Here is a 20059-nt window from a genome sequence, read left to right as displayed (position 1 = left end):
TTCTTTCTCAAGGGAATTTAAACAACCATAACTTTTCTTTTAGGTCGATTTCTGTTGACTTGGCGACAAATTACATTAAAAAACTGAGATGATAAGGAAGGACTGCCCCACAGGCATATCTTCAAATTTCCTTAAACTTACTTTTATATTCTTTCTTCAATTTTTAAAAACTCGAAAATAATTGCAAGCGTAGCCTGCGAACAGGCTCCCGGCTTGGAGGAGCACAACGGCGCGAATCAGGGGAAGGGTGAACGAGGAGCCTGTTCGCAGGCTATTGCAAGCGCAACGGACTGTACGCGGAAGCGTACATTGGGAAACACAGCCGAAGGCCAGGCTGCTTTTGAAATTATAAGGCTTGGTTACCAAAGTCCATCATGGCTGCCAGTTTGTGAGCGCAGGAGAATCGTACCTTAAACTTACCAGAGTCATACAACTTCATTTACGTCTGCTTATACATAATGGGCTCGTCTAAAAAACATAAAGAAAAGGATAAGGACAGAGACCGCGAAAGAAGGAGGGAGAAAGACCGAAAACACCGTGATCGAGACAAAGAGCGTGAGAAGGACGGAGACAGAGAAAGAAGAAGAAACGATGAGCGACATCGCGAGAAGCGAGCTCATGGATCGGATGAAGAGACGGAGAGAGTTGAGAAGAAGAAATCAAAGAGAGAAGAGTATGATGACCTCTATGAGTACGCCATAGAGGAATCGGCTCGCGAAGATCGCAGTGAGTGACAACTATGACTTTTACATGTGTTCAATGAAGATGTATCTAATAATATGTCACTTTTTTTGGAAACAACGAGAAAAGCTTAGAATTCCTACGAAATTATTTTATTTTGTTTGCCCTTGCTAGTGGACTGAAGCCTTGACATTCTCTTGTAGGCAGTGATGTACAGCCCAAGCAAGAGGGTGGAGAAATTTCGTTAAGCATCGAGGAGACTAAGTAAACACAGTTGTAGTTTCCTGTTTTACTATATATTCGATATTTTGCACATCAAAACTTTCTTGCGTGTGGCAAGCAATTTTTCAAAACTTTTTACATTAAACATTGTTTCTAACTGTAATGTTTTACATCCATTTTACCATTAACTGTGGCTTAACTTTTAGTAAACTGAGAATCAAACTTGGACTAAAGCCACTTGAAGTTACTGATTCGTCTGGAACACAGGAAGGTAAGGAGGATATTGGATGGCAACCATAAAAAACTTGTTGGTTTGCAAACTTTACCTGTCTCTACCCAAAGACTCAACACTCATTCAAACTCTTACAAGCTCATTTCACTTTGTGCACATCTCCCTCAAAGCCCATAGCAACATACACTGCTGTCTGTCGAAGCCTAGTAGCCCACGATGGAATGTGACACATGTAACACAACTTACAGCATAGAGAAATGCAATACCAAAAACAGGAGGCACAGAAGGTCTTGAATTACTGTGCAATGAAATAACTTTTATACCTCAGCCTTATTGTGTTAATCTTTCTGAACAGAAAATTCATCTTCCAAGAAAGAAGATGTTCATGTGCCAGCAATCAACATGGCAGACCAGAAAGAGACTGAAAAGGTTGCATAGTACTCCATATGAATTTATTGCAAAACAACATGGTTATAAATAGTTTTTTAACATGCTATCAGGGCTGGAAATAACAGCCAGTCAATGGATAATGTCCGGTCAGAATTGGGTATTGACCACACAAATCCTTGTATTGCCAGACATGTTGTCTGCTCATTTACCAACTTGTTCATAGAAATTTTAATTTTTAAATATTTGATAATCACAAGGGAAAACATTCATGTTTCTGAAAGAAAAAAAAATATATAAAACTAGACAAATTAGTGTCGAGAAATTCCCGGTTGTCACAAATTTCCAAGATGTCACTAAGTGCTGTTGTGACTGCAAATCACCATGTCTTCAGTTATTTTATTTACTCTAGATATCAGTGACTCTTAAATAAAGTGATCAATTGATTGATTGATTGATTAAAGGATCAGAAAGCACCCTCACAAAGCACCCCCTACTTGATTTTCTTTTTTCCTCAAACCAATACCATTTCTTTTAAGTAGTGGAGAAATTCATTACGAAAAAGATCAATATAGTTAATTCTGCACAGAGATATTTGATAAGGAGTAAGAAGCACAGGAAGGTAATAAGTATAGGTTATCGCATGGGGCCGAGTAAATTAAGGATTAATATCATGCATGTTTTCGGAAGTTGCTGAAATTTCCCAAGTCGCACAGTGACGAGGGCAATTTCTGCAACTTCCGAAAACACAAGTGATATTAATCCTTAATTTTACAAGGAACCATGTGATTACTTGTTTATAATTTAAGGGACATAATGTTTTCTTACTGATCTCGCGCGAAACGGGATGCCATTGTTACAAAACAAACAGTGATTTCTTTTCCTTGGCAGCCGTTGCTAAGCGATTTTCAGCCAATCATAGTCAAGTAATTTTGCCCGGGGCAATTACAAAAATTAAGAAAAAATGCCCTCTGTCTTGACCAATCACAATTCAGTAATTTTGCCCCTTATATGATAAACATGTAACCCCCAAGGTCCAACTCATAATTCTCTTTGCTGACTGTCCATATGAATTAGGCAGGGGAATTTGGTAGTGGATTCAGATAAACCCCTCCGGCTGATAAGTTCGTCTGTTCTCATAATTTATTTTCTATAAAAATATTAAACTCAGAAGGAGAAGTTACATGTTGATTAACTCTAGAAGGGAAAGGATTACATGTTTATTTGGTTTCACTTACATGAATTACAACTGATAACTTATGATCATGGAACTTCTCTAGTTTAAAAGGAAACTGGAAGAAATGAAAGAAAAGAGAAGAATTAACAAAAAGCTAGGGTGAGTCAGGAATATATCTTGCAAATTAGATGTAGTCTCAACTGCTATGTCACTTCCTTCAGCTCTTTACACCTGACATCAGTATGTATATTCTCCATACCATTCTCTATACATTTCCTAAGATGCTGACAAGGAGAATTTGTTTAACAATCATGGTTGGTGATCGTTTGCTTCATTCCCGTGACCTTAATATTTGATTCAGGGGTGATATTGTAAGGAGAAATAAGATACTAATCAATGCTTCTCTAAAGTACTTCTTTTATCAATATGTTTTCTTGTTGTTGTTGTTATTTTTTTTGGAATAGAAAAGTGAAAAGCCTAGGAGCTGCAGACAGTGATGATGATGACACTGCCATGTCATGGGTTCTGAAGAGTAGAAAAAAAGAGAAAGAAAAGAGTTTGGCTGAAAAAAGGGTTAGTCTTGTCTTACTGCTGTGACAGAAAAGGTTTAGTCTTGTCTTACTGTACTGCAGCATAGACCATTAGCAACATTTTGCTTTTTTGTCGTACGAAACAAATAGATTGTGGTCTTGGGTCTGTATAGTAATAAATTGCAGAAGACGTCATCATGTGGTAGGAAGATCAGTGGCACAGTAACCCTGGAGCCAGCGTGGTTGAGTGGTTAGGGTGCTGGACTTGTAATCCGCTTGTAGTCGAAATCCACAAACCAAGAGATTCGCACTTTTACTAGCGATTTGCTAAAGGCAAATGTACATAAATGAGCTAAATATACAGAACAGGAAAGCAAAACGAAATACAAATAAAACAGGTGAAATGAGGGACAAAATAATGAAACTTACAAGATTATGTGGCGACTACGATGACTAAAACATAATGACAATGGTGACAAGAAAACTACAGTAGAAGAAGCTATACCAAACAATAGAAACAATACATAAAAAATGAACACAGAAATATGAAATGTGACGTGACCAAAAATGACTGGCAAACCTGATAAAATAACAAATATACACGGAACAACTGAAAATGGAAAACAATGTACAAAAGGCGTGAATTTGTAAACAAAGGTGAGGCGCCGTAACTACACCGTTGTCCTTGGTTCAAGTTCTCCACCCCGCCACTCACTGGATTAGTTTAACTAATACTGCTCTGTAAATAGCCCACTGATCTGCTTCCTGCCAGTGGGGATTTTCAAGCACTTAGTTAGTCTACATTATGCCTGAAAAGGCCCTATGGGGGAGCTTCAGTTAATGTATTTATTATTATTATTATTTATTGATTAATTCTCAAGATCTGATCGTGAATTCTCTCTGAGAGCTGCCACACATTTTCTCGTAAATAGCCCATTTTACAGTTGTGTGCTTGGTTGCCAAGCCTTTGAACGGGAGTGAGGCTAGAGATGACCTTGTTATGATACAAACCTTGCTGCCTTTCAAATGTAAATCACTTTGTTATCGTGCTAAGTAGATACAGGTCTCTATCACAACAAGGTCACCTTTAGCCTCACTCAGAATCAAAGGCTTGGCAACTAAGTACAGAACTGTAAAATGGCCTATTCAGTTATGAAAATTTGGTGTTTGATCAAGGTTATGTAAGAAATTCTACCTGAAAAGTTTGAATATTGTCATTACCTGTTTGCTGGATAGTAGAGGGGTATTATAAGAGAGAGGTTACATGTTATCACTCTTGGGAGTTAAAGAGTTAAGCTGTTACTTGATGACCACATTTTTGTTCTGACTACAATTTGACATCATAAGTGATCTATAACATCAAATGCATGACCACATGGAACCTATTTTAATTGGTAATTGGAAAATACTAGGATTTTAGTGAAGACGTATAATTACCAAAAGCGCAATCACAAACTTTACAGTGTTTTTGTGTAAATTTTGATTTTAACAGGCACAACTTCTGGAAGAAATGGATGAAGAATTTGGGATAAGTGACTTGGTGGAGGAAGAATTTGGATCTCACTCTAGACCAAAGAAACCAGTATGTAGATATGATTCAGCTCGGGCTTTATCTAGTAATAGAAAATTTTTCATTTATTAAAGGTAGACAGGTAAACCTTGAATTTGCATTTTCTTTAGCACTATGATTATAGACTTTTGAAAACTTTTTTCTGTGCAAAATGTTAAAAAAAAAAAAACAAACAAAGAATACTGTACATATGATGTACGATCCTCGCAGTAGATAGCGCTATTTAAGCAATAGTGAAAATCAGATCTGAAAAAAAAAAAAAAAAAAAATCAGGCCTGTACGGGATTCAAACCACTGACCTCTGCAATACTAGTGCAGCGCTCTACCAATTGAGCTAACAAGCCAACTGGGAGCAGGCCGTTAAGGTGATTTGTAATAAGAATACTGTCTCATGTTTTGTTACTCCTTAGGATGATAAAAAAAAAGTGACCAATGCACCAATTTGTAAGTTAATTATAATGTTTATGAAAATTTCTGAGTGTTGCATTACCTCATTATAGGCATACTCCAGCCAGGATCTCAGAGGCATAAAAGTTGAACATTCACAAGAACATTTTACGGTTTGTTCATGCCAGATATTTTAATTACCGGTAATAAGATACTTTGTTCTGATTGACTCACTATGTATAGATTAATTCATGGAAAGTGTGCGCATATGGCTTTTTATGCACAAGTTGTTGATGTTTAAGGAAATGAATGAGTGAGTATAGCAAACAAGTTAACTCATTTTGACAGCTGATTTTTGCTTGAATGGAATGCTTTCCCACTTGTCAAAGAGTTGTTTTGCAATTTTGGTCAGGTGAAGATATTTCCTGATGGGTTTCTTCAAGCGATGTATTCCATGCGAAAATCTTAGTACCTATGAAATAAAAGATCTTTCTTAATACAAGTCTGGTATACATATGGATCTTACTACCATTGCATCAGTCTTGTCAGAAATCTCAGTGGGGTTTTTCCCTCAGAGGACTGACCTTAAACTTCCCCCTTTTTTTCCAGGAGGGTTCCACAGTGATCATGACCTTAAAAGATGCTGGTAAGTTGACCATTCTCAAAGTTTTAGAATATTTCTGAGTTTTGCATACTCTCTTGGTAAGCCTACTCAAGCCAGGATCACAGAGTCTCGAGCTTACGCTTGAAACGTCAGTTTTAGAAACTCCATATCAAGGTCAATTTACATGATCAACTCAGTTGTTAAAAGCAAATCATCTTGTTATACTTCCCCACCCCCTCCCACCCCAGCATGGCACCACAGATTTTCTAGAAACGTTTTTCCCTACTCATTCTCAGTAAACAACTTATTGTTAGATACTGTTAGATAACCTGACAATGCACTTCCATCAAAATGTTAGATCTTATCTTGTGAAATAAAATGAATGTAGCAGGAACCTCTTGCACCTGACTCTGCTTATAGATTTGTAGTGTCAACCACATGTGACAATAAAGTTACCACTTTGCAAGTGGTTGTTGATTTGTGAGTAGCATCACTCGAAGAAGAAATTTGCGTGTTATGCAGCAGGTGTTTCAGTAACTTTTTGATAAGCAGCTGCTCATACAGCATTAGGAAGCTGCACTGTAAGACAAAACCCAGACATGAGAGCATACTTGCAAGCTAAACAGACAGCAGTAGGAGGTCTCACAGCAGATGAATGGTAACTGGCCCTGTGCGTGAGGCATGGTGGCCTCAGGGTTAGTGCGCTTGACTCTGGATTGAGTGGTGTTGGGTTCAATCCCAGGCCTGGGATATTGTTTTATGTTCTTGGGCAAGACAGGTGTTTCTATGGATACTGGCAAATTTAATGCTGGGGGTAACCCTGCAGTGGACTAACATCCCTTCTAGGGGGTATAGAAATACTTCTAGTTGCTTCATGCTACAGAAACTGAAGTTAAGTGCAGGTTTAATTGGCCACTTGGCTCCTAAACAGACTTTACCTAACTGGCTTTCATTGAAAGCCCCAAGTATTTATCTTGATCCACTTGGGTTCATTACAGCTGTCCTTGATGAAGATGAACAAACTTTGGTAAATGTAAATATTGTGGACAGAGAAAAGGTATGGTTCTTATGGTTTGATCATTATACTTTAAATGTGTTTCTGTAAATGGATCTCTTTGAGGCCAACCAACAATTTATACTTTTGATGGTTGTGTTACAGTTTATTTATTCTTTGAGATAAGTTAATTGAATCAAACTCAACTTAATTTTTCTCTTCTCACTCAGGCAAATAAAAATGTTGAACTGCGGAAAAGAAAACCAGATTACAAACCGTATGATGAGTCAGAAATTGATGAATATGGCAAGGTAAGTTCATGATGTTACAAGTTATCTGAGCTTCATTCCCATACATTGTTCAACCTAACCACTAGTGTCAAAAGGAGCTTATTAGCATGCACAAAAAAGAATGGTGTAATTTTGTTTATCTTAATTTTCCTACCATGATATTCAAGGTCAAACAGAGAGGACTTTTGGAGAAATATGATGAAGAAATTGATGGAGAAGAAAAGAAATCTTTTGTTCTTGGTAAGAATGTGACATTTCCATATCTCTGTTTGTGGTAATAGTTAACAATTAAGCAATGAAGTTAAGGTGAATAAAGTGCTTTTCAAATTGAAAACCAAAACCAGAACCAAAGTAATCGCAGTGGCCAATCAGAAGAAAGGAAAGATCACATTTAGTAATTCTCCTAACTGTTTGCCATACAATTCTAATGATGTTAGTTTGGAGAACTTGGTATTGGATCAACTGTTACCCCCTGATTTTCTTTTTTTCCTTATTCTCTTTACTTGTCTGCTTTATATTGTATTGATGTTGTAAGAAGAAATTCTGTCTTGGTCACTCATGGGTGTTCAAGGGTGAAGAATCGATAAGAACTTAACGTAAGACTGACCAAACTGTCTAAAACGTGGGAAAATGTGGGGGACCAAGTTGTGACTGGTTTCAGTTTTACATCTGATTGGCTGAGAAAATGGTGCAAGTTTTCTAGACCAATCACAGAGTAAGGTAAAGCGAAAAAAAAAAAAGGGAACTGTGGCTTACTTTTAAAAATTTAATAAAATTGCTCTGACTAGTAGAGGATATTTAATTTGCTGTCAAGTGACTGAGTGAATATCCACTACTTTCTGCGACACCCAAATGCTTGGGATTCTTGCATATGGTCTCGCTCTGACTGCTTGTCTTAAATTTCTTATTGAAGGTTTTTAAAAACCATTTTTTTTTTCAGGTTCAGGAGGAACTTATGACTCAACTAAGGAAAATGAAGTTAAAAAGGTGCCTTTCCAGATTGATTTGAATTACAATTTGAACACGGCTGTAAATTTTGTCACAAGAATATTGCTTTCATCTCTAAATGATGAAAAGTTCTGAAGTCAAATTTGTTTTAATTTTATTATTATTATTATTATTTAAACAGATACAAGCAAAACTTAAAGCGCAGATGGTATGTATACAGGTTGAATTTGGAGTAAAAATGCTTTTGTACGGTTTAGTGTTTCTTGTTAGCTCAACATGGTCTTACTAGCTATTTTACTCAAATTGTGCTTTGAAAAGTCCTTTGAGGTTGCTTTCTATAAAGATCTAATTGTGAATTCCCCCCTCTGTTACACATTTCCTTGTGAATTAGTTATGAGAATTTGGTGTTAGATCAAGATAAAAACTTCCACCTGATAAGTTTGAATGTTTTCAGTACCTGTTTGCAGGATAATGTAGGGCTATTATTGTGAGAAGTTACATGTTAATCACTTCCAGGAGTTAGAAGGTTAAAGTTTCTCAAGGTCTTGTTGATGATTATAAGTCGCAATAATTCTTATAATTATTTTGCTAGCAGTATGCTTTTCTATGCTATCCTCTGCATAATGTTGCGTAATGATTGTTGCTGTTAATAACTTTTAATTAACGTTTTCCAAGAATGTATGATTCAATTTTGTTCTCAATTTTTTACAGGTATCGCTCGAAATGGCGCAGCCACGGCCAGTTGCAGAATACTATACTCAGGAAGAAATGGTAAACGGACTTTAACTATACCTTCTTTTCACCTGTTTATACAACTGTAAGCTAACAGCTTGTCTTTCACTAACTTGCTGACCCCATATCTCCTTGAAAGGTAACATTTAAGAAGCCAAAGAAGAAGAGAAAGATTAAAAGGAGAGAAACTCTCAAGGTAACTGAGAGTACATGTACTTCGTCAGATATATGATTAAATGTTGTGATGTCGGACAGTGCTTCATATTCTTAACAGGAGAAAGTACCTCCTTGAGCCTTTAGTTAGCAATAGAGTGTCATAACCTTAGCAATCGAGTGTCATAAGAAATCCGGGAATGCTCTGGTTATGCTGTCGTTTTGGTTATTATTTTACTTTTGGAATGTATGTTATTATTATTTTAACCCCGTTTGTTTATTTGTTTGTTTGTTTATTTGTTTGCGGGTTTATAGGCAGATGACCTCGAGGCACTACCGGGACAAACAGATTTGCGTAGTGATCGAGGATCAAGGTATTTTTTCCAAATTTTGGGAGTTGAGTTAGTTCTTTATCTGTTCTAGCTTTTAACAATCTAGCTTTTAATAATCTAGCTCTGTAAGATACGACAATTTTAGCCTTTCAGGATCGTACTATTATTAGGGTGGCAAATGTCGTAGCTAAGGACTAAGGTTGGAAAAAAGTTTTGACAAATTTCTGTTGGTTTAACGAGTTTTGCCGCGCTTTTCACTGACCACTTTTTTGGTCATTTTCTATTCTAACAGAAGTGTGAAGTCCATACTGAAAAATGCACACAAGATGGAGGAGAAAGAAGAAACAGGCGACATGATGGAACTTGATCCTTTGGAGCCCGAAGACGAAGGTCTATTGAACATTCTCTCTTTTGCCATTTCATTGAAATTTCACCGCAACCAAGACGATTATAGCATTTGTTTTGGAGTATTTGAATAGGACAGTCGAACCCCCACTAACGACCGGGAGGTCATATAGTCATTCTTTTGTACAAGTGTCCTGCGCACATTGACAAAATGGCTGTTTTTATTACAGTCGAAAGATCGCTAGTATCAACAGCATGACAACTACTCATCTCCCCCCCCCTCTCTTTATAATTTTTTTTTCATTTCCTTAAAATGTCATATCAGCGTAAGAAATGTCATTGCAAATCTAAGGCAAGTTCTAGTTCCAGAGAATTACTTAAAGGATAAATTCGCATTGGAGTTTTCCTCAAAATATTTTACAGTTATCTAGAGCTGGTGTTTCGAGCGTTAGTGCTTCATCGGAGCTAATGACGAAGTTGGCGAAGGGCTAACGCTCGAAACGTCAGGTATAGAAGCTCTTTACGGTGGCCAGTTTACCTTATCAACTATAGTAAATGAAACCAAATTATCTTGCACTGATACCCACAACTGACGCAGCATAGTTTCTTGAGAAATTACCCTTCTTATTCACTCCTGCTTGAATCACTTTCTATTATTTTTTGCGTGTAGAAGTTCCTATGACTGATACAGACAATGCTGCTTTAGCCGAAGATGATGAAGCCCAGTTAGAGCTACAACTGGCACTAGAGAGGTATGAAGTCAAATCTTTAACCCTTTGTAACTTCGCCGCAAAGTTTAAGCTTGGTGTTCAGTAAACAGCAGAAAAATACTTATAACTTACTGATACTTGTCATATAAAACGTACGGAAAGTTCCTCTTTTTTCCCCGCGCTTTTTACGGGCGGCACGATTTTCTGAGCTTTGTAGCGTTGACTACGGTGGTACCGCGCTTGACATAATTTTTCCCGCCTTTCTCAGGTCTTGAACCGTTACTAGGTCCTCTGGGAACTTTCGGTTTCATAGTTAATCTTTAGGATAGTGGTCTCAAATTTGAAATGTTTCCTTTGTTCACTTAAGGTCACGTCGTTTAAAACAGAAGAAATCATCAATTGGCGCAGAAAAGGTGAGTTTCCCATAGACAAAAGACGTCCAGCGTTGACTGCTAATAGAATACATCACATAGTGTCCGCAGTAATAAATTTTATTACACGACTCAGGCAGTCAGAGGGCCAATAACTAAAATCAACCAATCAAAATGCATTATTGCTCTATTGCCGGTCAATATTCTCTCATTATTACACGACTCGGGAAGTCAGAGGGCCAATAACTAAAATCAACCAATCAAAATGCTCTATTGCCGGTCAATATTCTCTCAGTATTGGACCGGGCGCTGTCCCGAATGGTCCCGAATGATACCGCACTTGCGTCCCTTTGAACGTCAGTCGTGTAATAAATCTCTTATTAACCAAGCTTGCTCGGGACCGTACTGGAAGAATATCGGCCCGAGGTCTTTTTTGTACGGACCTCGCTGCGCTCGGTCCGTACTGTCAAGACCTCGGGCCGATATTCTCCCAGTACGGCCCGCGCGCTTGGTTAATAAGATATAGTATTGGACCTTGCACTGTCCCGAATGGTCCCGAATGATACCGCACTTGTGTCCCTTTGAACTTCAGTCGTATAATAAATCTCCTATTAACAAAGCTTGCTCGGGACCGTACTGGAAGAATATCGGCCCTCGGTCTTTTTTGTACGGACCTCGCTTCGCTCGGTCCGTACTCTCAAGACCTCTGGCCGATATTCACCCAGTACGGCCCTCGCGCTTGGTTAATAAGATATATATCTTCGAGTCTCTTGATCAAACGACCTCGCAGTATGCCGCTAGAAGGCCCTAAAAATATGTTCCTCCCAGAATGACGTGCAAAGGGAACATAGGCAAAACTTATGGTTACACATGTAGAAAAGCACTCCGGAAGTCACCATGAAGTAAGTCGCGCGAAAAAATGTCCAATAAAGTCTCTAAGATGTTGTCTACACAGATGGGACCTATGGGATGGGAAGTTTTTGCGCAGCCTCCCATGTCCTCCCTACTCTCCCCTTTCTTCCCCTCTCCCCCCTCCCCTATTATATATTGTGCTTTCAAAGTTGATTTATGTAGTGTTTTCGAGGTTCTGTACATAGATCAGGTGAGATCCCTTCTTGCTTACTATATCTGCACGGTTTGTGAGTGTCGCAGTTGAATTGTTCGATATTTATCGGAATCCAATCGCGTGTTCTTGCCAGGTTGTCGAGGCTCTGGCCACAGTGATTAAGAAAGAAAAGGAAGAAGACATGGAAAATAAAGGTGAGTTAAAATTCGTCAAATGCGGACCGGGTCATTTTTCAAGGAGCTTCGTGTTTCAGATTTCTTCGGACAGTAGTTTGCAGTGGAAAAGAATTTCTCAGATTTTGTTTCTCAGTTTCAGATTCCATAATTTTGAACTCGACATCGGAGTTTTGCCGAACACTCGGGGAGATACCTACCTTCAGTAAGTAAAGATGAACTCGTTTTGTACGACTTAGAGTAACTTTCGATTGAGAGTTGAATGAAATCAAGGATTGCAATGGTTTTTCTAAGAGTGCATATCGATTGAGTGTCGTCGAACTGAAACCAAAGTGATCAAAGCGGGCAATCAGAAAAAAGAAAATACCCTTAACAGCCAATGAGAACTCCAAGTAAAAATAAGAAAACTACAAAAAGAGCGAGAAAACGCGGGAGACCAACCGTGGTTGGTCTTAGTTTTGCACCTGATTGGTTGAGGGAGTGGCGCGAGTTTTCTGGACCAATCGCAAAACGCGGGAGACCAAGCCGTGATCGGTCTTAGTTTTGCACCTGATTGGTGGGGAGAGTGGCGCGAGTTTCTGGACCAATCAAAGAGCGGAGTAAAGCAAAACCAATGCAGTCTCGGTTAACTTTTGACACTCAACTGGAAAAACTCTAAATTCAAAGCAAGGCTAGGTTTCTAAGGAAGATAAACACCAAAGGGACGTAAATAAATCCAAAGAGAAAAAATATGGGTGTGAAAATGTTTCATTCCTTTGAAGGTGCACCTGGTGAAGAAGCAGAAGAAGAAGAGGAGGACGATACTGAGGTAGGAAATGCTTACAAATTCAGTTGAATGTTTCTTCTCGTGCATTGTCTCCTTTAAAGAACGTGGGTTTAACTAAAGAAGAGTTTACCATTCTTTACTCTGCAGTGGCGAATGGATGTCGAGAGAGATGAAGAAGCTGACCCGCAGGGAGGATGGGAATGGGTGAAAACACAAGAAGAAAAAAGGAAAAAAGAACGAGAAGAGGTTTGTGGAAGAGCAACTCGCTGAAGTTTTCTTCGATAAATATATTTTTTTCTAGTTTATATTTCTCAGCGTTCCTACTTGCTGATACTTGTTGAATAATACGAGCGGAAAGTTCCTCTTTTTTCCCGTGCTTTTCACAAGTGGAATGATTTCCCACATCTAGCACCGTTGACAATAGTGGCACCGCACCGAACGTAATTTTTCCCGCCTTTTCTAACCCTTTAACTCCCATGAGTGACCAAGACAGAATTTCTCCTTACAATATCAATACAATATCAAGCAGAAAATATTTTCCTTTCTTCTGATTGGCTGTTGTGTTTACTTTGCTTTCCGTGTTACAAAACTCTATCGAAATGCGTCAGATAGAATTATAATTTTCTTTTGTCTACAGGAGACGGAAAATAATATTCTTGATGCGGAACCCTTGGTCGGGATAGGCGTTGGCGCAGCTTTGTTCCTTGCTTCAAAGAAAGGTAAATAGCTTGCTGTTTGCTGTCCGTTTAGTATGATGTTTTATGTTTTATTTCTTGAATTTCCATCATTATCTTTTGCCTCAACTTCGCTAAGGTTTACTGGAACAGAATTCCAAAGCAAGAGTTGAAGGGAAAACTTTGCCATTTCTTCCCTCTGTTGGTGTTGTGGACGAAGAAAAAATGCGGTAAGAAGAGAAGTTGTTATGTATCCTTATTTATTATCCAACTACACTCCGTGGATTAGAAATAACGCCCAAGACGAGCACAATTATCACGCGGTATTTGTATTCCAAGGTTTTCTCGCATCGCATCGCGCAAGCGACGAGTTGGATTGAACTTCCAAATAAACAATGGCGGACGATTTAAATCATTTTTCTGACGACGAAGAGTCGGAATGGCTGGCGAATATTGATCCAAGTTTATTGCAAGGAAATTTCATCATTTATTGAAGAACGCGCCAATTCCGTTCCGCTTCGCATACTTCTGTCGCGCACTCCCCGTAATTAATATCCGCGAAATTTGCCCCCACTGAAATAACAATTTGGTGTGCTGAATAATAAATATCTTATTAAACGTTTTTGTTGTGTAGTATCGCTAAGTATATTTGCTCGTTATTTGTATTTTGACTCGCCCAACAGGCTCGTCAAAATACGGCACAACTCGTAAAATTACTCAGCGATACGACACAACAAAACGTCTAATAAGATACATGTATCAGTTTGCATATTCTCCATACTGTTCTCTATACATTTCTTTTGTTACTGACCAGGAGAATTTGTTTGATAATCAAGGGCTTCTTGCTTTCAGGAGTGACATTGTTGAGTGAAATGAGACTCGTATCACTCTTAGAGTTTAAAGGGTGAAACAGAAGTTCAGCAGTTGTCAAATTTTAGATAAGCAATGAGGATGTTTCCTGTCGTTTTAAACGAAAAAAATGCCATTTGAGAACGGTGTTGAAGTAGATGCTAAGATGACTTTGTGGAGCAGTACTTGTTTTTCCAGCCTTACTGTTACGATGTTTACAATTGAGAGCTTAAAGTCATATTCGTGTAAAGCGCTTCGACCACAATAATAAGGACTGTTTTCCAAACTCGACCAATATTTTTACATTCTCAGCCACGAAGTCGTTTAAATCACGTGAACTAAACGTCACCAATGCATTGGAACGCAATACTTAGAAATAAAATAAAAAATACTAAAAAGAAAAACTAAGCAAAATGTCAATGTCCAGTTGCGATTGTAGGCATTACACGGTAACTCCGGCTTTCTATTTCTTGCTCTTGTAACAATTTTCTTTTCGCTGATTGGCGTTCTTTAGTGATATTGTTGATTGAAATAAACCTATATGATGTTTTTTTCGCACCGATCTACTCATTGCAGCGAAGAGGAGAGAGAACGCGGAGGTCGATCGTCGAGGTAAATAGTTTTTCCTTTTTTTTTTTATTCCTTGATAGTCTCGTGTGTTGAGCTTAAGATAGCGTTAATGAAGTAGAATTCTACCCAGGTTCAGCATCATTACCCTGAATTGTTAGTAATGGCAGATCTTGGGGAGGGGCACGGGGAACCCAGGCCCCTTTCTTATTTTGTAAAAAAAAAAAAATAAATAAACGCAGAGGGAAGAAAAGCCGGTAGATGAACACACACAAGCAAAGACGCCCCCCACCCCCACCCCTTCCCCGCGTTTAGCACAAGGTCTGGCTGCGCCACTGGTTTCGTTATTTATTATTTTACTTTTATCTACTATGGCCAACTTTTATTTTCAGTATGCCTGCCATACATTTTATATGATTTAAGGCCTGAGAAATTAATTGTTGAATCAAAGAACATCTCTTAATTGATATTTTCTTGTACTGCTATTGTGAGGAGAATTTCCTGTTTGGTCACTGTTGAGAGTGACAGGGTCAGCCCTTTACCATCTAACATCAGTATGGAGATGCTCCATGCAATCCCTTCCGTATTTTATGGCTCTGACAAGGACAATTTGCCGAACAATCAAGAGCCTCTTTAGTTGGTGATCATTTCCTTTATTCTCCTGACCTTAATGTTTGATTCAGGGGTGATATTGTAAGGAGAAATTAGATGCTGGTCACTCTTACGGGGTTAAGGGATGAAAACCTTTTGGATTAAATGCTAAAGGAGGATCTTTTTCTTAGGGATATTGACAGAGACCGCGATAGAGACAGGTAAATTCTCTCGACCCTTTTCTGTATATTCCTCCGATGTTACCTGTGAGAATTTAGAGATTCATCACCACTGGCGTTATGTTCATTTTACAACGAGATAGCACACGAGTGGCTTTGTACCACATATCATTTCTTTTTCCTAGACATGGTGGGAGCTCATCAAAGAATAAGCAAGAATACAAACCAGACGTAAAGCTGGAATACTATGATGATAATGGTCGACCTTTGACACCCAAAGAGGTGAGATGTATTCGTAAACCTTCGTTGGTTAGCGCTGTTTTTTTGAGCATGGCATTTCTTGGTTTTATTATTGGCTTACGCAGCTAATTGATGGGACAATTTTGCCTATTACACTCTGACCAAACATAGCGAAGTTTTTTTACCCATCTACGAATCAAATGCAAGGGGCGATCCCGCTTTTTTCGCGCTCACTGTGGATTATATTCTTTTCCCGCGTTTTTCGTTCAAAACATGCTTTCCCGCGTTCGCAAGAAATCCCGTGGCCTGCTTTAAAGGTCTTTGTCTTTCTTTGGTAGTTGTTCTGATTGTTGCCACTTTCTTCTTGTAGGCTTTCCGTTTTATGTCACACAAGTTCCACGGGAAGGCCTCAGGAAAAATGAAGACAGAGAAGAGGGTGAAAAAACAACAGGACGAGATGGTAAGCCGAGAAAAAGTTACTTTTGACCATAAAAATGGGGCCGCTCTCCGTCAGCGTCGTGTTCTTGGGCAAGACACTGTCGCTGTGCCTCCTTAAAAGGCACCAACCCTATTGGGTCTACGACTTAATTTAGTCATACCCAACATTTCATATTTTCAGAGTTGATACTTTTAGGAATGAACGGGATGCGCTGGAGAGAATGGCTATTTAGTTATTGATAGTAAAACAATTAATCATGTTTGTTGTATCCATTCTTATTCGCTCTTTGATGTTTTATTTCCCTTAATGGTCTTCTTCCAGTTATGTAGAATTTTGGAGCTTGGGCATGTGTGATGTATGGGTAGATTCTCTGAACTAGTCTTACAAGCAATACATGAGAAACATTTATGAGAATTTACACCCAATGCTACTTGTAACGCTTCATGTTTTCAGGCCCTTCAAAAGATGAACTCTGGTGACACGCCACTCAACACCGCAGCTCTTCTGATAGAGAAACAGAAAAATGCGCAGTCACCTTTCGTTATTCTTAGTGGCGGAGGACAAACTTTCTCTACCGGGTGGGTAACATTTCTCTCGTGAAAGGGCCAAAATATTTAATATCACCCCAGGGAGGATAGTTGGCCAAGCTCCTGTGATGTAATACGTAACAGCATATAAGTAGAGAAATGGCTGGGAATGTTTCAGCGGGCTTCGAGAAGTCTTTTTTAACGCGAGAGAAAAATCTAGATGATATATTGGCAAGGTAGAAAAACCGCAGAATAGAATGAATTGAACAAAAAGAAACGGGAGTTTTCTCAGAATAAAGGAGATTGGCATGGAATGCGAACGACCAACGTGACTGACAGATTTCTTGTACTGAGCGTTTCATTCGTCACCAACATAGCAAAACAGTTCCCGATGTATTTTTTCAAAAACCAATTTATTCCTTATGTACTTTAATGTCTCACCTTGATAGGTTCTGAGAATCATGGCGAAGTGGTTTTTTTTTTTTTTTTTTTTTTTTTTTTTTTAAATGGAATATCTTTTCCTTTAGAGTATTCAATTACAAGTTTTAGTTCATTGGTTGAGGTAGTCTCCAGTCCTTCTCAGCCGTTCTTTGGGATGTTGCATAACGCTTCTTCAAGCGATCCGGGTCGTCACAAAAAACGGTTGCGAAGGTGTGAGACAGTCGTAGGCGTAAATAAAGTAACCACCCAAGCTTTGAGAGAATGGGTGCAGCTAAGTTCTCTGCCTAGAAACCTATCACGAGTTAGGCGTCACGTCCTGGCTTGTATTCTTAGTATTCCCTCTTAACTCCACGCCTTTATCCAGTTACAAAGCTGTCCATTTGTCAATTTTTCGCTGGCAAGTCAAATCACTTTCAAAAGTGTTTTACATGCTGAGAATTTTTCATGGAACTTTTGGATCAACTTATAGATTGCTGAGTCGGATCTTATTATTTGGTAACCTTCCGCCGCGAATTTTCTCGATACAAAAATGTTTATTTAAGACTGGTGACGGCCCCTCCTACTATAATCTAACTCCTTCCCTCTCAGTGGGTTCTTTTAATATAATTATGATTCAATATGAGCTCATCGTAGAACCCGACGAAAACCTGCATTGAAGCATTCCTTCTCGGCAACGTGGAGAGGAAGCAAAAACACGAACGATAGAGTGCTAGCGGAACTATTTGTTGTCGATTGATTTCGTACCATTTCTCAGGCGACGAATTTACTAATTTCGTTCAGATCAGTGCATTTAGAAAAATATATATCCCTTCAGATAAAAGATTATAGTGCGACCCGTGATGTATAACATTTCTTTAATTGGTTTGTTCTTTCTTTCTTTCTTTCACCTCAATGCAGGACAACAATCTCCAAACGGAAGTAAGTATTTTCGCAACAGTATCTTTCAGCATTTTAGTGATCGCCCACAGGAAATCTGGTGGTCTGCGCGTGGATTCTTTATAAAGAAGTTAGGACTCACCATATCGTGAATTCAACACGCGCATCACGTGAGTCGAATCAGTGCTGTGCGTTTTGAACCAAACGCGGCGCGCTTCTGGAATTTTGCCGTCAGCTCCTTTTAGTCATCACCAAATCCAGAAGTTGTCGAGTCGAGGGGATCAGTAGCATTCATGGAACATTAGTAAACTTAAATGTTGTAATGACGAGGGATCGAATAAAGTTTTGCTTAAATTTCCGTTGTGGTTTGGAAGTTAATTCGATAATGAGTGATGCGCTGCGGCATTCAAAAATCGAAATAGTACCTTCAACCCCTACCTTGCGGTCACCATTTTTTCAGGGGTACCAGAAGGATTTTCAAGTGTGTTTGTGGGTGTGTGTGTGTGTGTGTGTGTGTGTGTGTGTGTGTATGTTGATGAAGTTTTTTCTGTTCTCAAAAGGTTACCTTTCAGTTTCTTTTATACATTATAACATCCATAGACAACGATGTATGAAAGGTCGGTATCCGTAATCCGTCAACGATGAGACATTTCTTCCTGTCCTTACCGGAAGCAGGCATATTCTGCTGTCTCTATCATGGGTGTGGTAAGAAGGAGCATTAAATCAGGCACGCGCCAAAATGCTAGAATTCCTAACATCATCCCCTAAGTCGAAAGAGTTGGGGGGAAAATTGGTCTGCTTAAAATGAAAACCGCACAACTCCCACCTAATGTTGTGGGGCTGCCACTTATATGTTCGCTGCCGAACTCAGCTGTTAAAGAAGAAATTTTTTTATGGCGCTGTCGATTCCACTAAAGGACTCCCTTCCCCCACCCTACTGGGTATTTCTGTCCACGCCTCAGTTCAGCGGTTCTTAAATTTGTGTCGCGTGATGAACTGTGGTTTGCCGTCGACTTCACACGTAGGTGTCTCAAAGCGAGCTGTTAATTCCGGGCGCTGCCTCAGCATTGTTAGGGATCTTCATTTCTGATGAAATTTTTGTTGCTCAGCGACAAAAATGATATTCTCTGCGCAGCACCTTGTCACAAGGGTATGCCTTCATTGATTTCACCTTTGAACCATTACTTCCCCAATTCTTCAAATCCCATGAGAGACCGGAACACAAAATTTCTCCTTTAGGTATCGATATAATATCAAACAGACAAGTAAAGACAATAAAGAAATATCAAAAAGTGGATTATTCTGTTGATCCAATACAAAGAAAACGTACAACAAAGGTTTTCAAGTTCGTCATAAAGAATCCTTTTCCATGTTTACGGTCCCTTCGTTCCCCCTATAAGTCTATTTTTAATTCTCAATTATTTTGTCTACCGCTTGCAAATTATTTCAAGATTGTTATCTGTCAATGACGCACGTCTAAGATAACTCGAATAATAAAAAAAATTCCTTCGACCGAATACACTGTAGACACTTAATTGTTCTTTCTGGCGTCTAAAAACCAGGTTTTGAAGCAAATCATTGAGTCAACTGCAGTCAAATATCTCTTAATAATTCAGAAGTGCTCTTGACATCATTCAGTAAAACGTTATTCCAAATCTTGACGTCACGTTGCTAAATTAAAAGCAGGTAAACGCAGACCAGGCGAACATACGAAGCTTTATAGCTTCCCGTGTAAATATTCAGGAGGAGGGGGCAGGAAATATTTCTGTTCCAACTTCCTATCAGCGTAAGCTTTTTTCGAAAATTTTGATGAATAATTCTGCACTCTTTCTTATTTTGCTCCTCATCCTCGCCTCCTGAAAATCGCGTGTCTTGCACCGGAAATTAATTCTTATGTCAGAACAGCTTTATACTTCGATGAGCGAACTCGTGAGACATCAGTAACCTTCTGGAAAGTCTGTGGCATGCATATTTATTACTGACAAACCCGCTAGATGAAAGGTCTT

The 20059-nt window shown here is 38.9% G+C and overlaps 1 protein-coding gene across 3 annotated transcripts; it reads left to right on the top strand.

The window, feature by feature from the left end:
• The first annotated feature begins 358 nt into the window (after positions 1-358).
• On the top strand, positions 359-18240 carry LOC111327555 (U4/U6.U5 tri-snRNP-associated protein 1). 3 transcript variants are annotated; one of them, XM_088745271.1, is made up of 32 exons: positions 359-726; positions 885-945; positions 1110-1174; positions 1491-1564; positions 2803-2858; positions 3164-3272; positions 4722-4811; positions 5300-5359; positions 5796-5832; positions 6789-6847; positions 7015-7095; positions 7242-7314; positions 8015-8061; positions 8204-8230; positions 8734-8793; positions 8894-8950; positions 9223-9281; positions 9532-9629; positions 10255-10336; positions 10662-10707; positions 11865-11925; positions 12047-12109; positions 12666-12712; positions 12818-12916; positions 13308-13389; positions 13484-13574; positions 14770-14805; positions 15543-15572; positions 15716-15812; positions 16141-16230; positions 16663-16787; positions 18075-18240. In XM_088745271.1, the coding sequence occupies exons 1-32, from the start codon at positions 459-461 to the stop codon at positions 18097-18099; spliced, it is 2355 nt and encodes a 784-aa protein (XP_088601397.1). In that variant the 5' UTR covers positions 359-458; the 3' UTR covers positions 18100-18240. The 3 variants fall into 3 exon arrangements, with proteins under 3 accessions (XP_088601397.1, XP_088601396.1, XP_088601398.1); XM_088745270.1 differs by having other exon boundaries at positions 12041-12109; XM_088745272.1 differs by lacking the exon at positions 15543-15572 and having other exon boundaries at positions 12041-12109.
• The last annotated feature ends 1819 nt before the right edge of the window (positions 18241-20059 follow it).

The sequence above is a fragment of the Stylophora pistillata genome, chromosome 14, assembly GCF_964205215.1.
Source record: "Stylophora pistillata chromosome 14, jaStyPist1.2, whole genome shotgun sequence".
Lineage (NCBI taxonomy): Eukaryota > Metazoa > Cnidaria > Anthozoa > Scleractinia > Pocilloporidae > Stylophora > Stylophora pistillata.
Note: the sequence above shows the minus strand (reverse complement) of the source record. Positions and strands in the feature narration are given on the sequence as shown.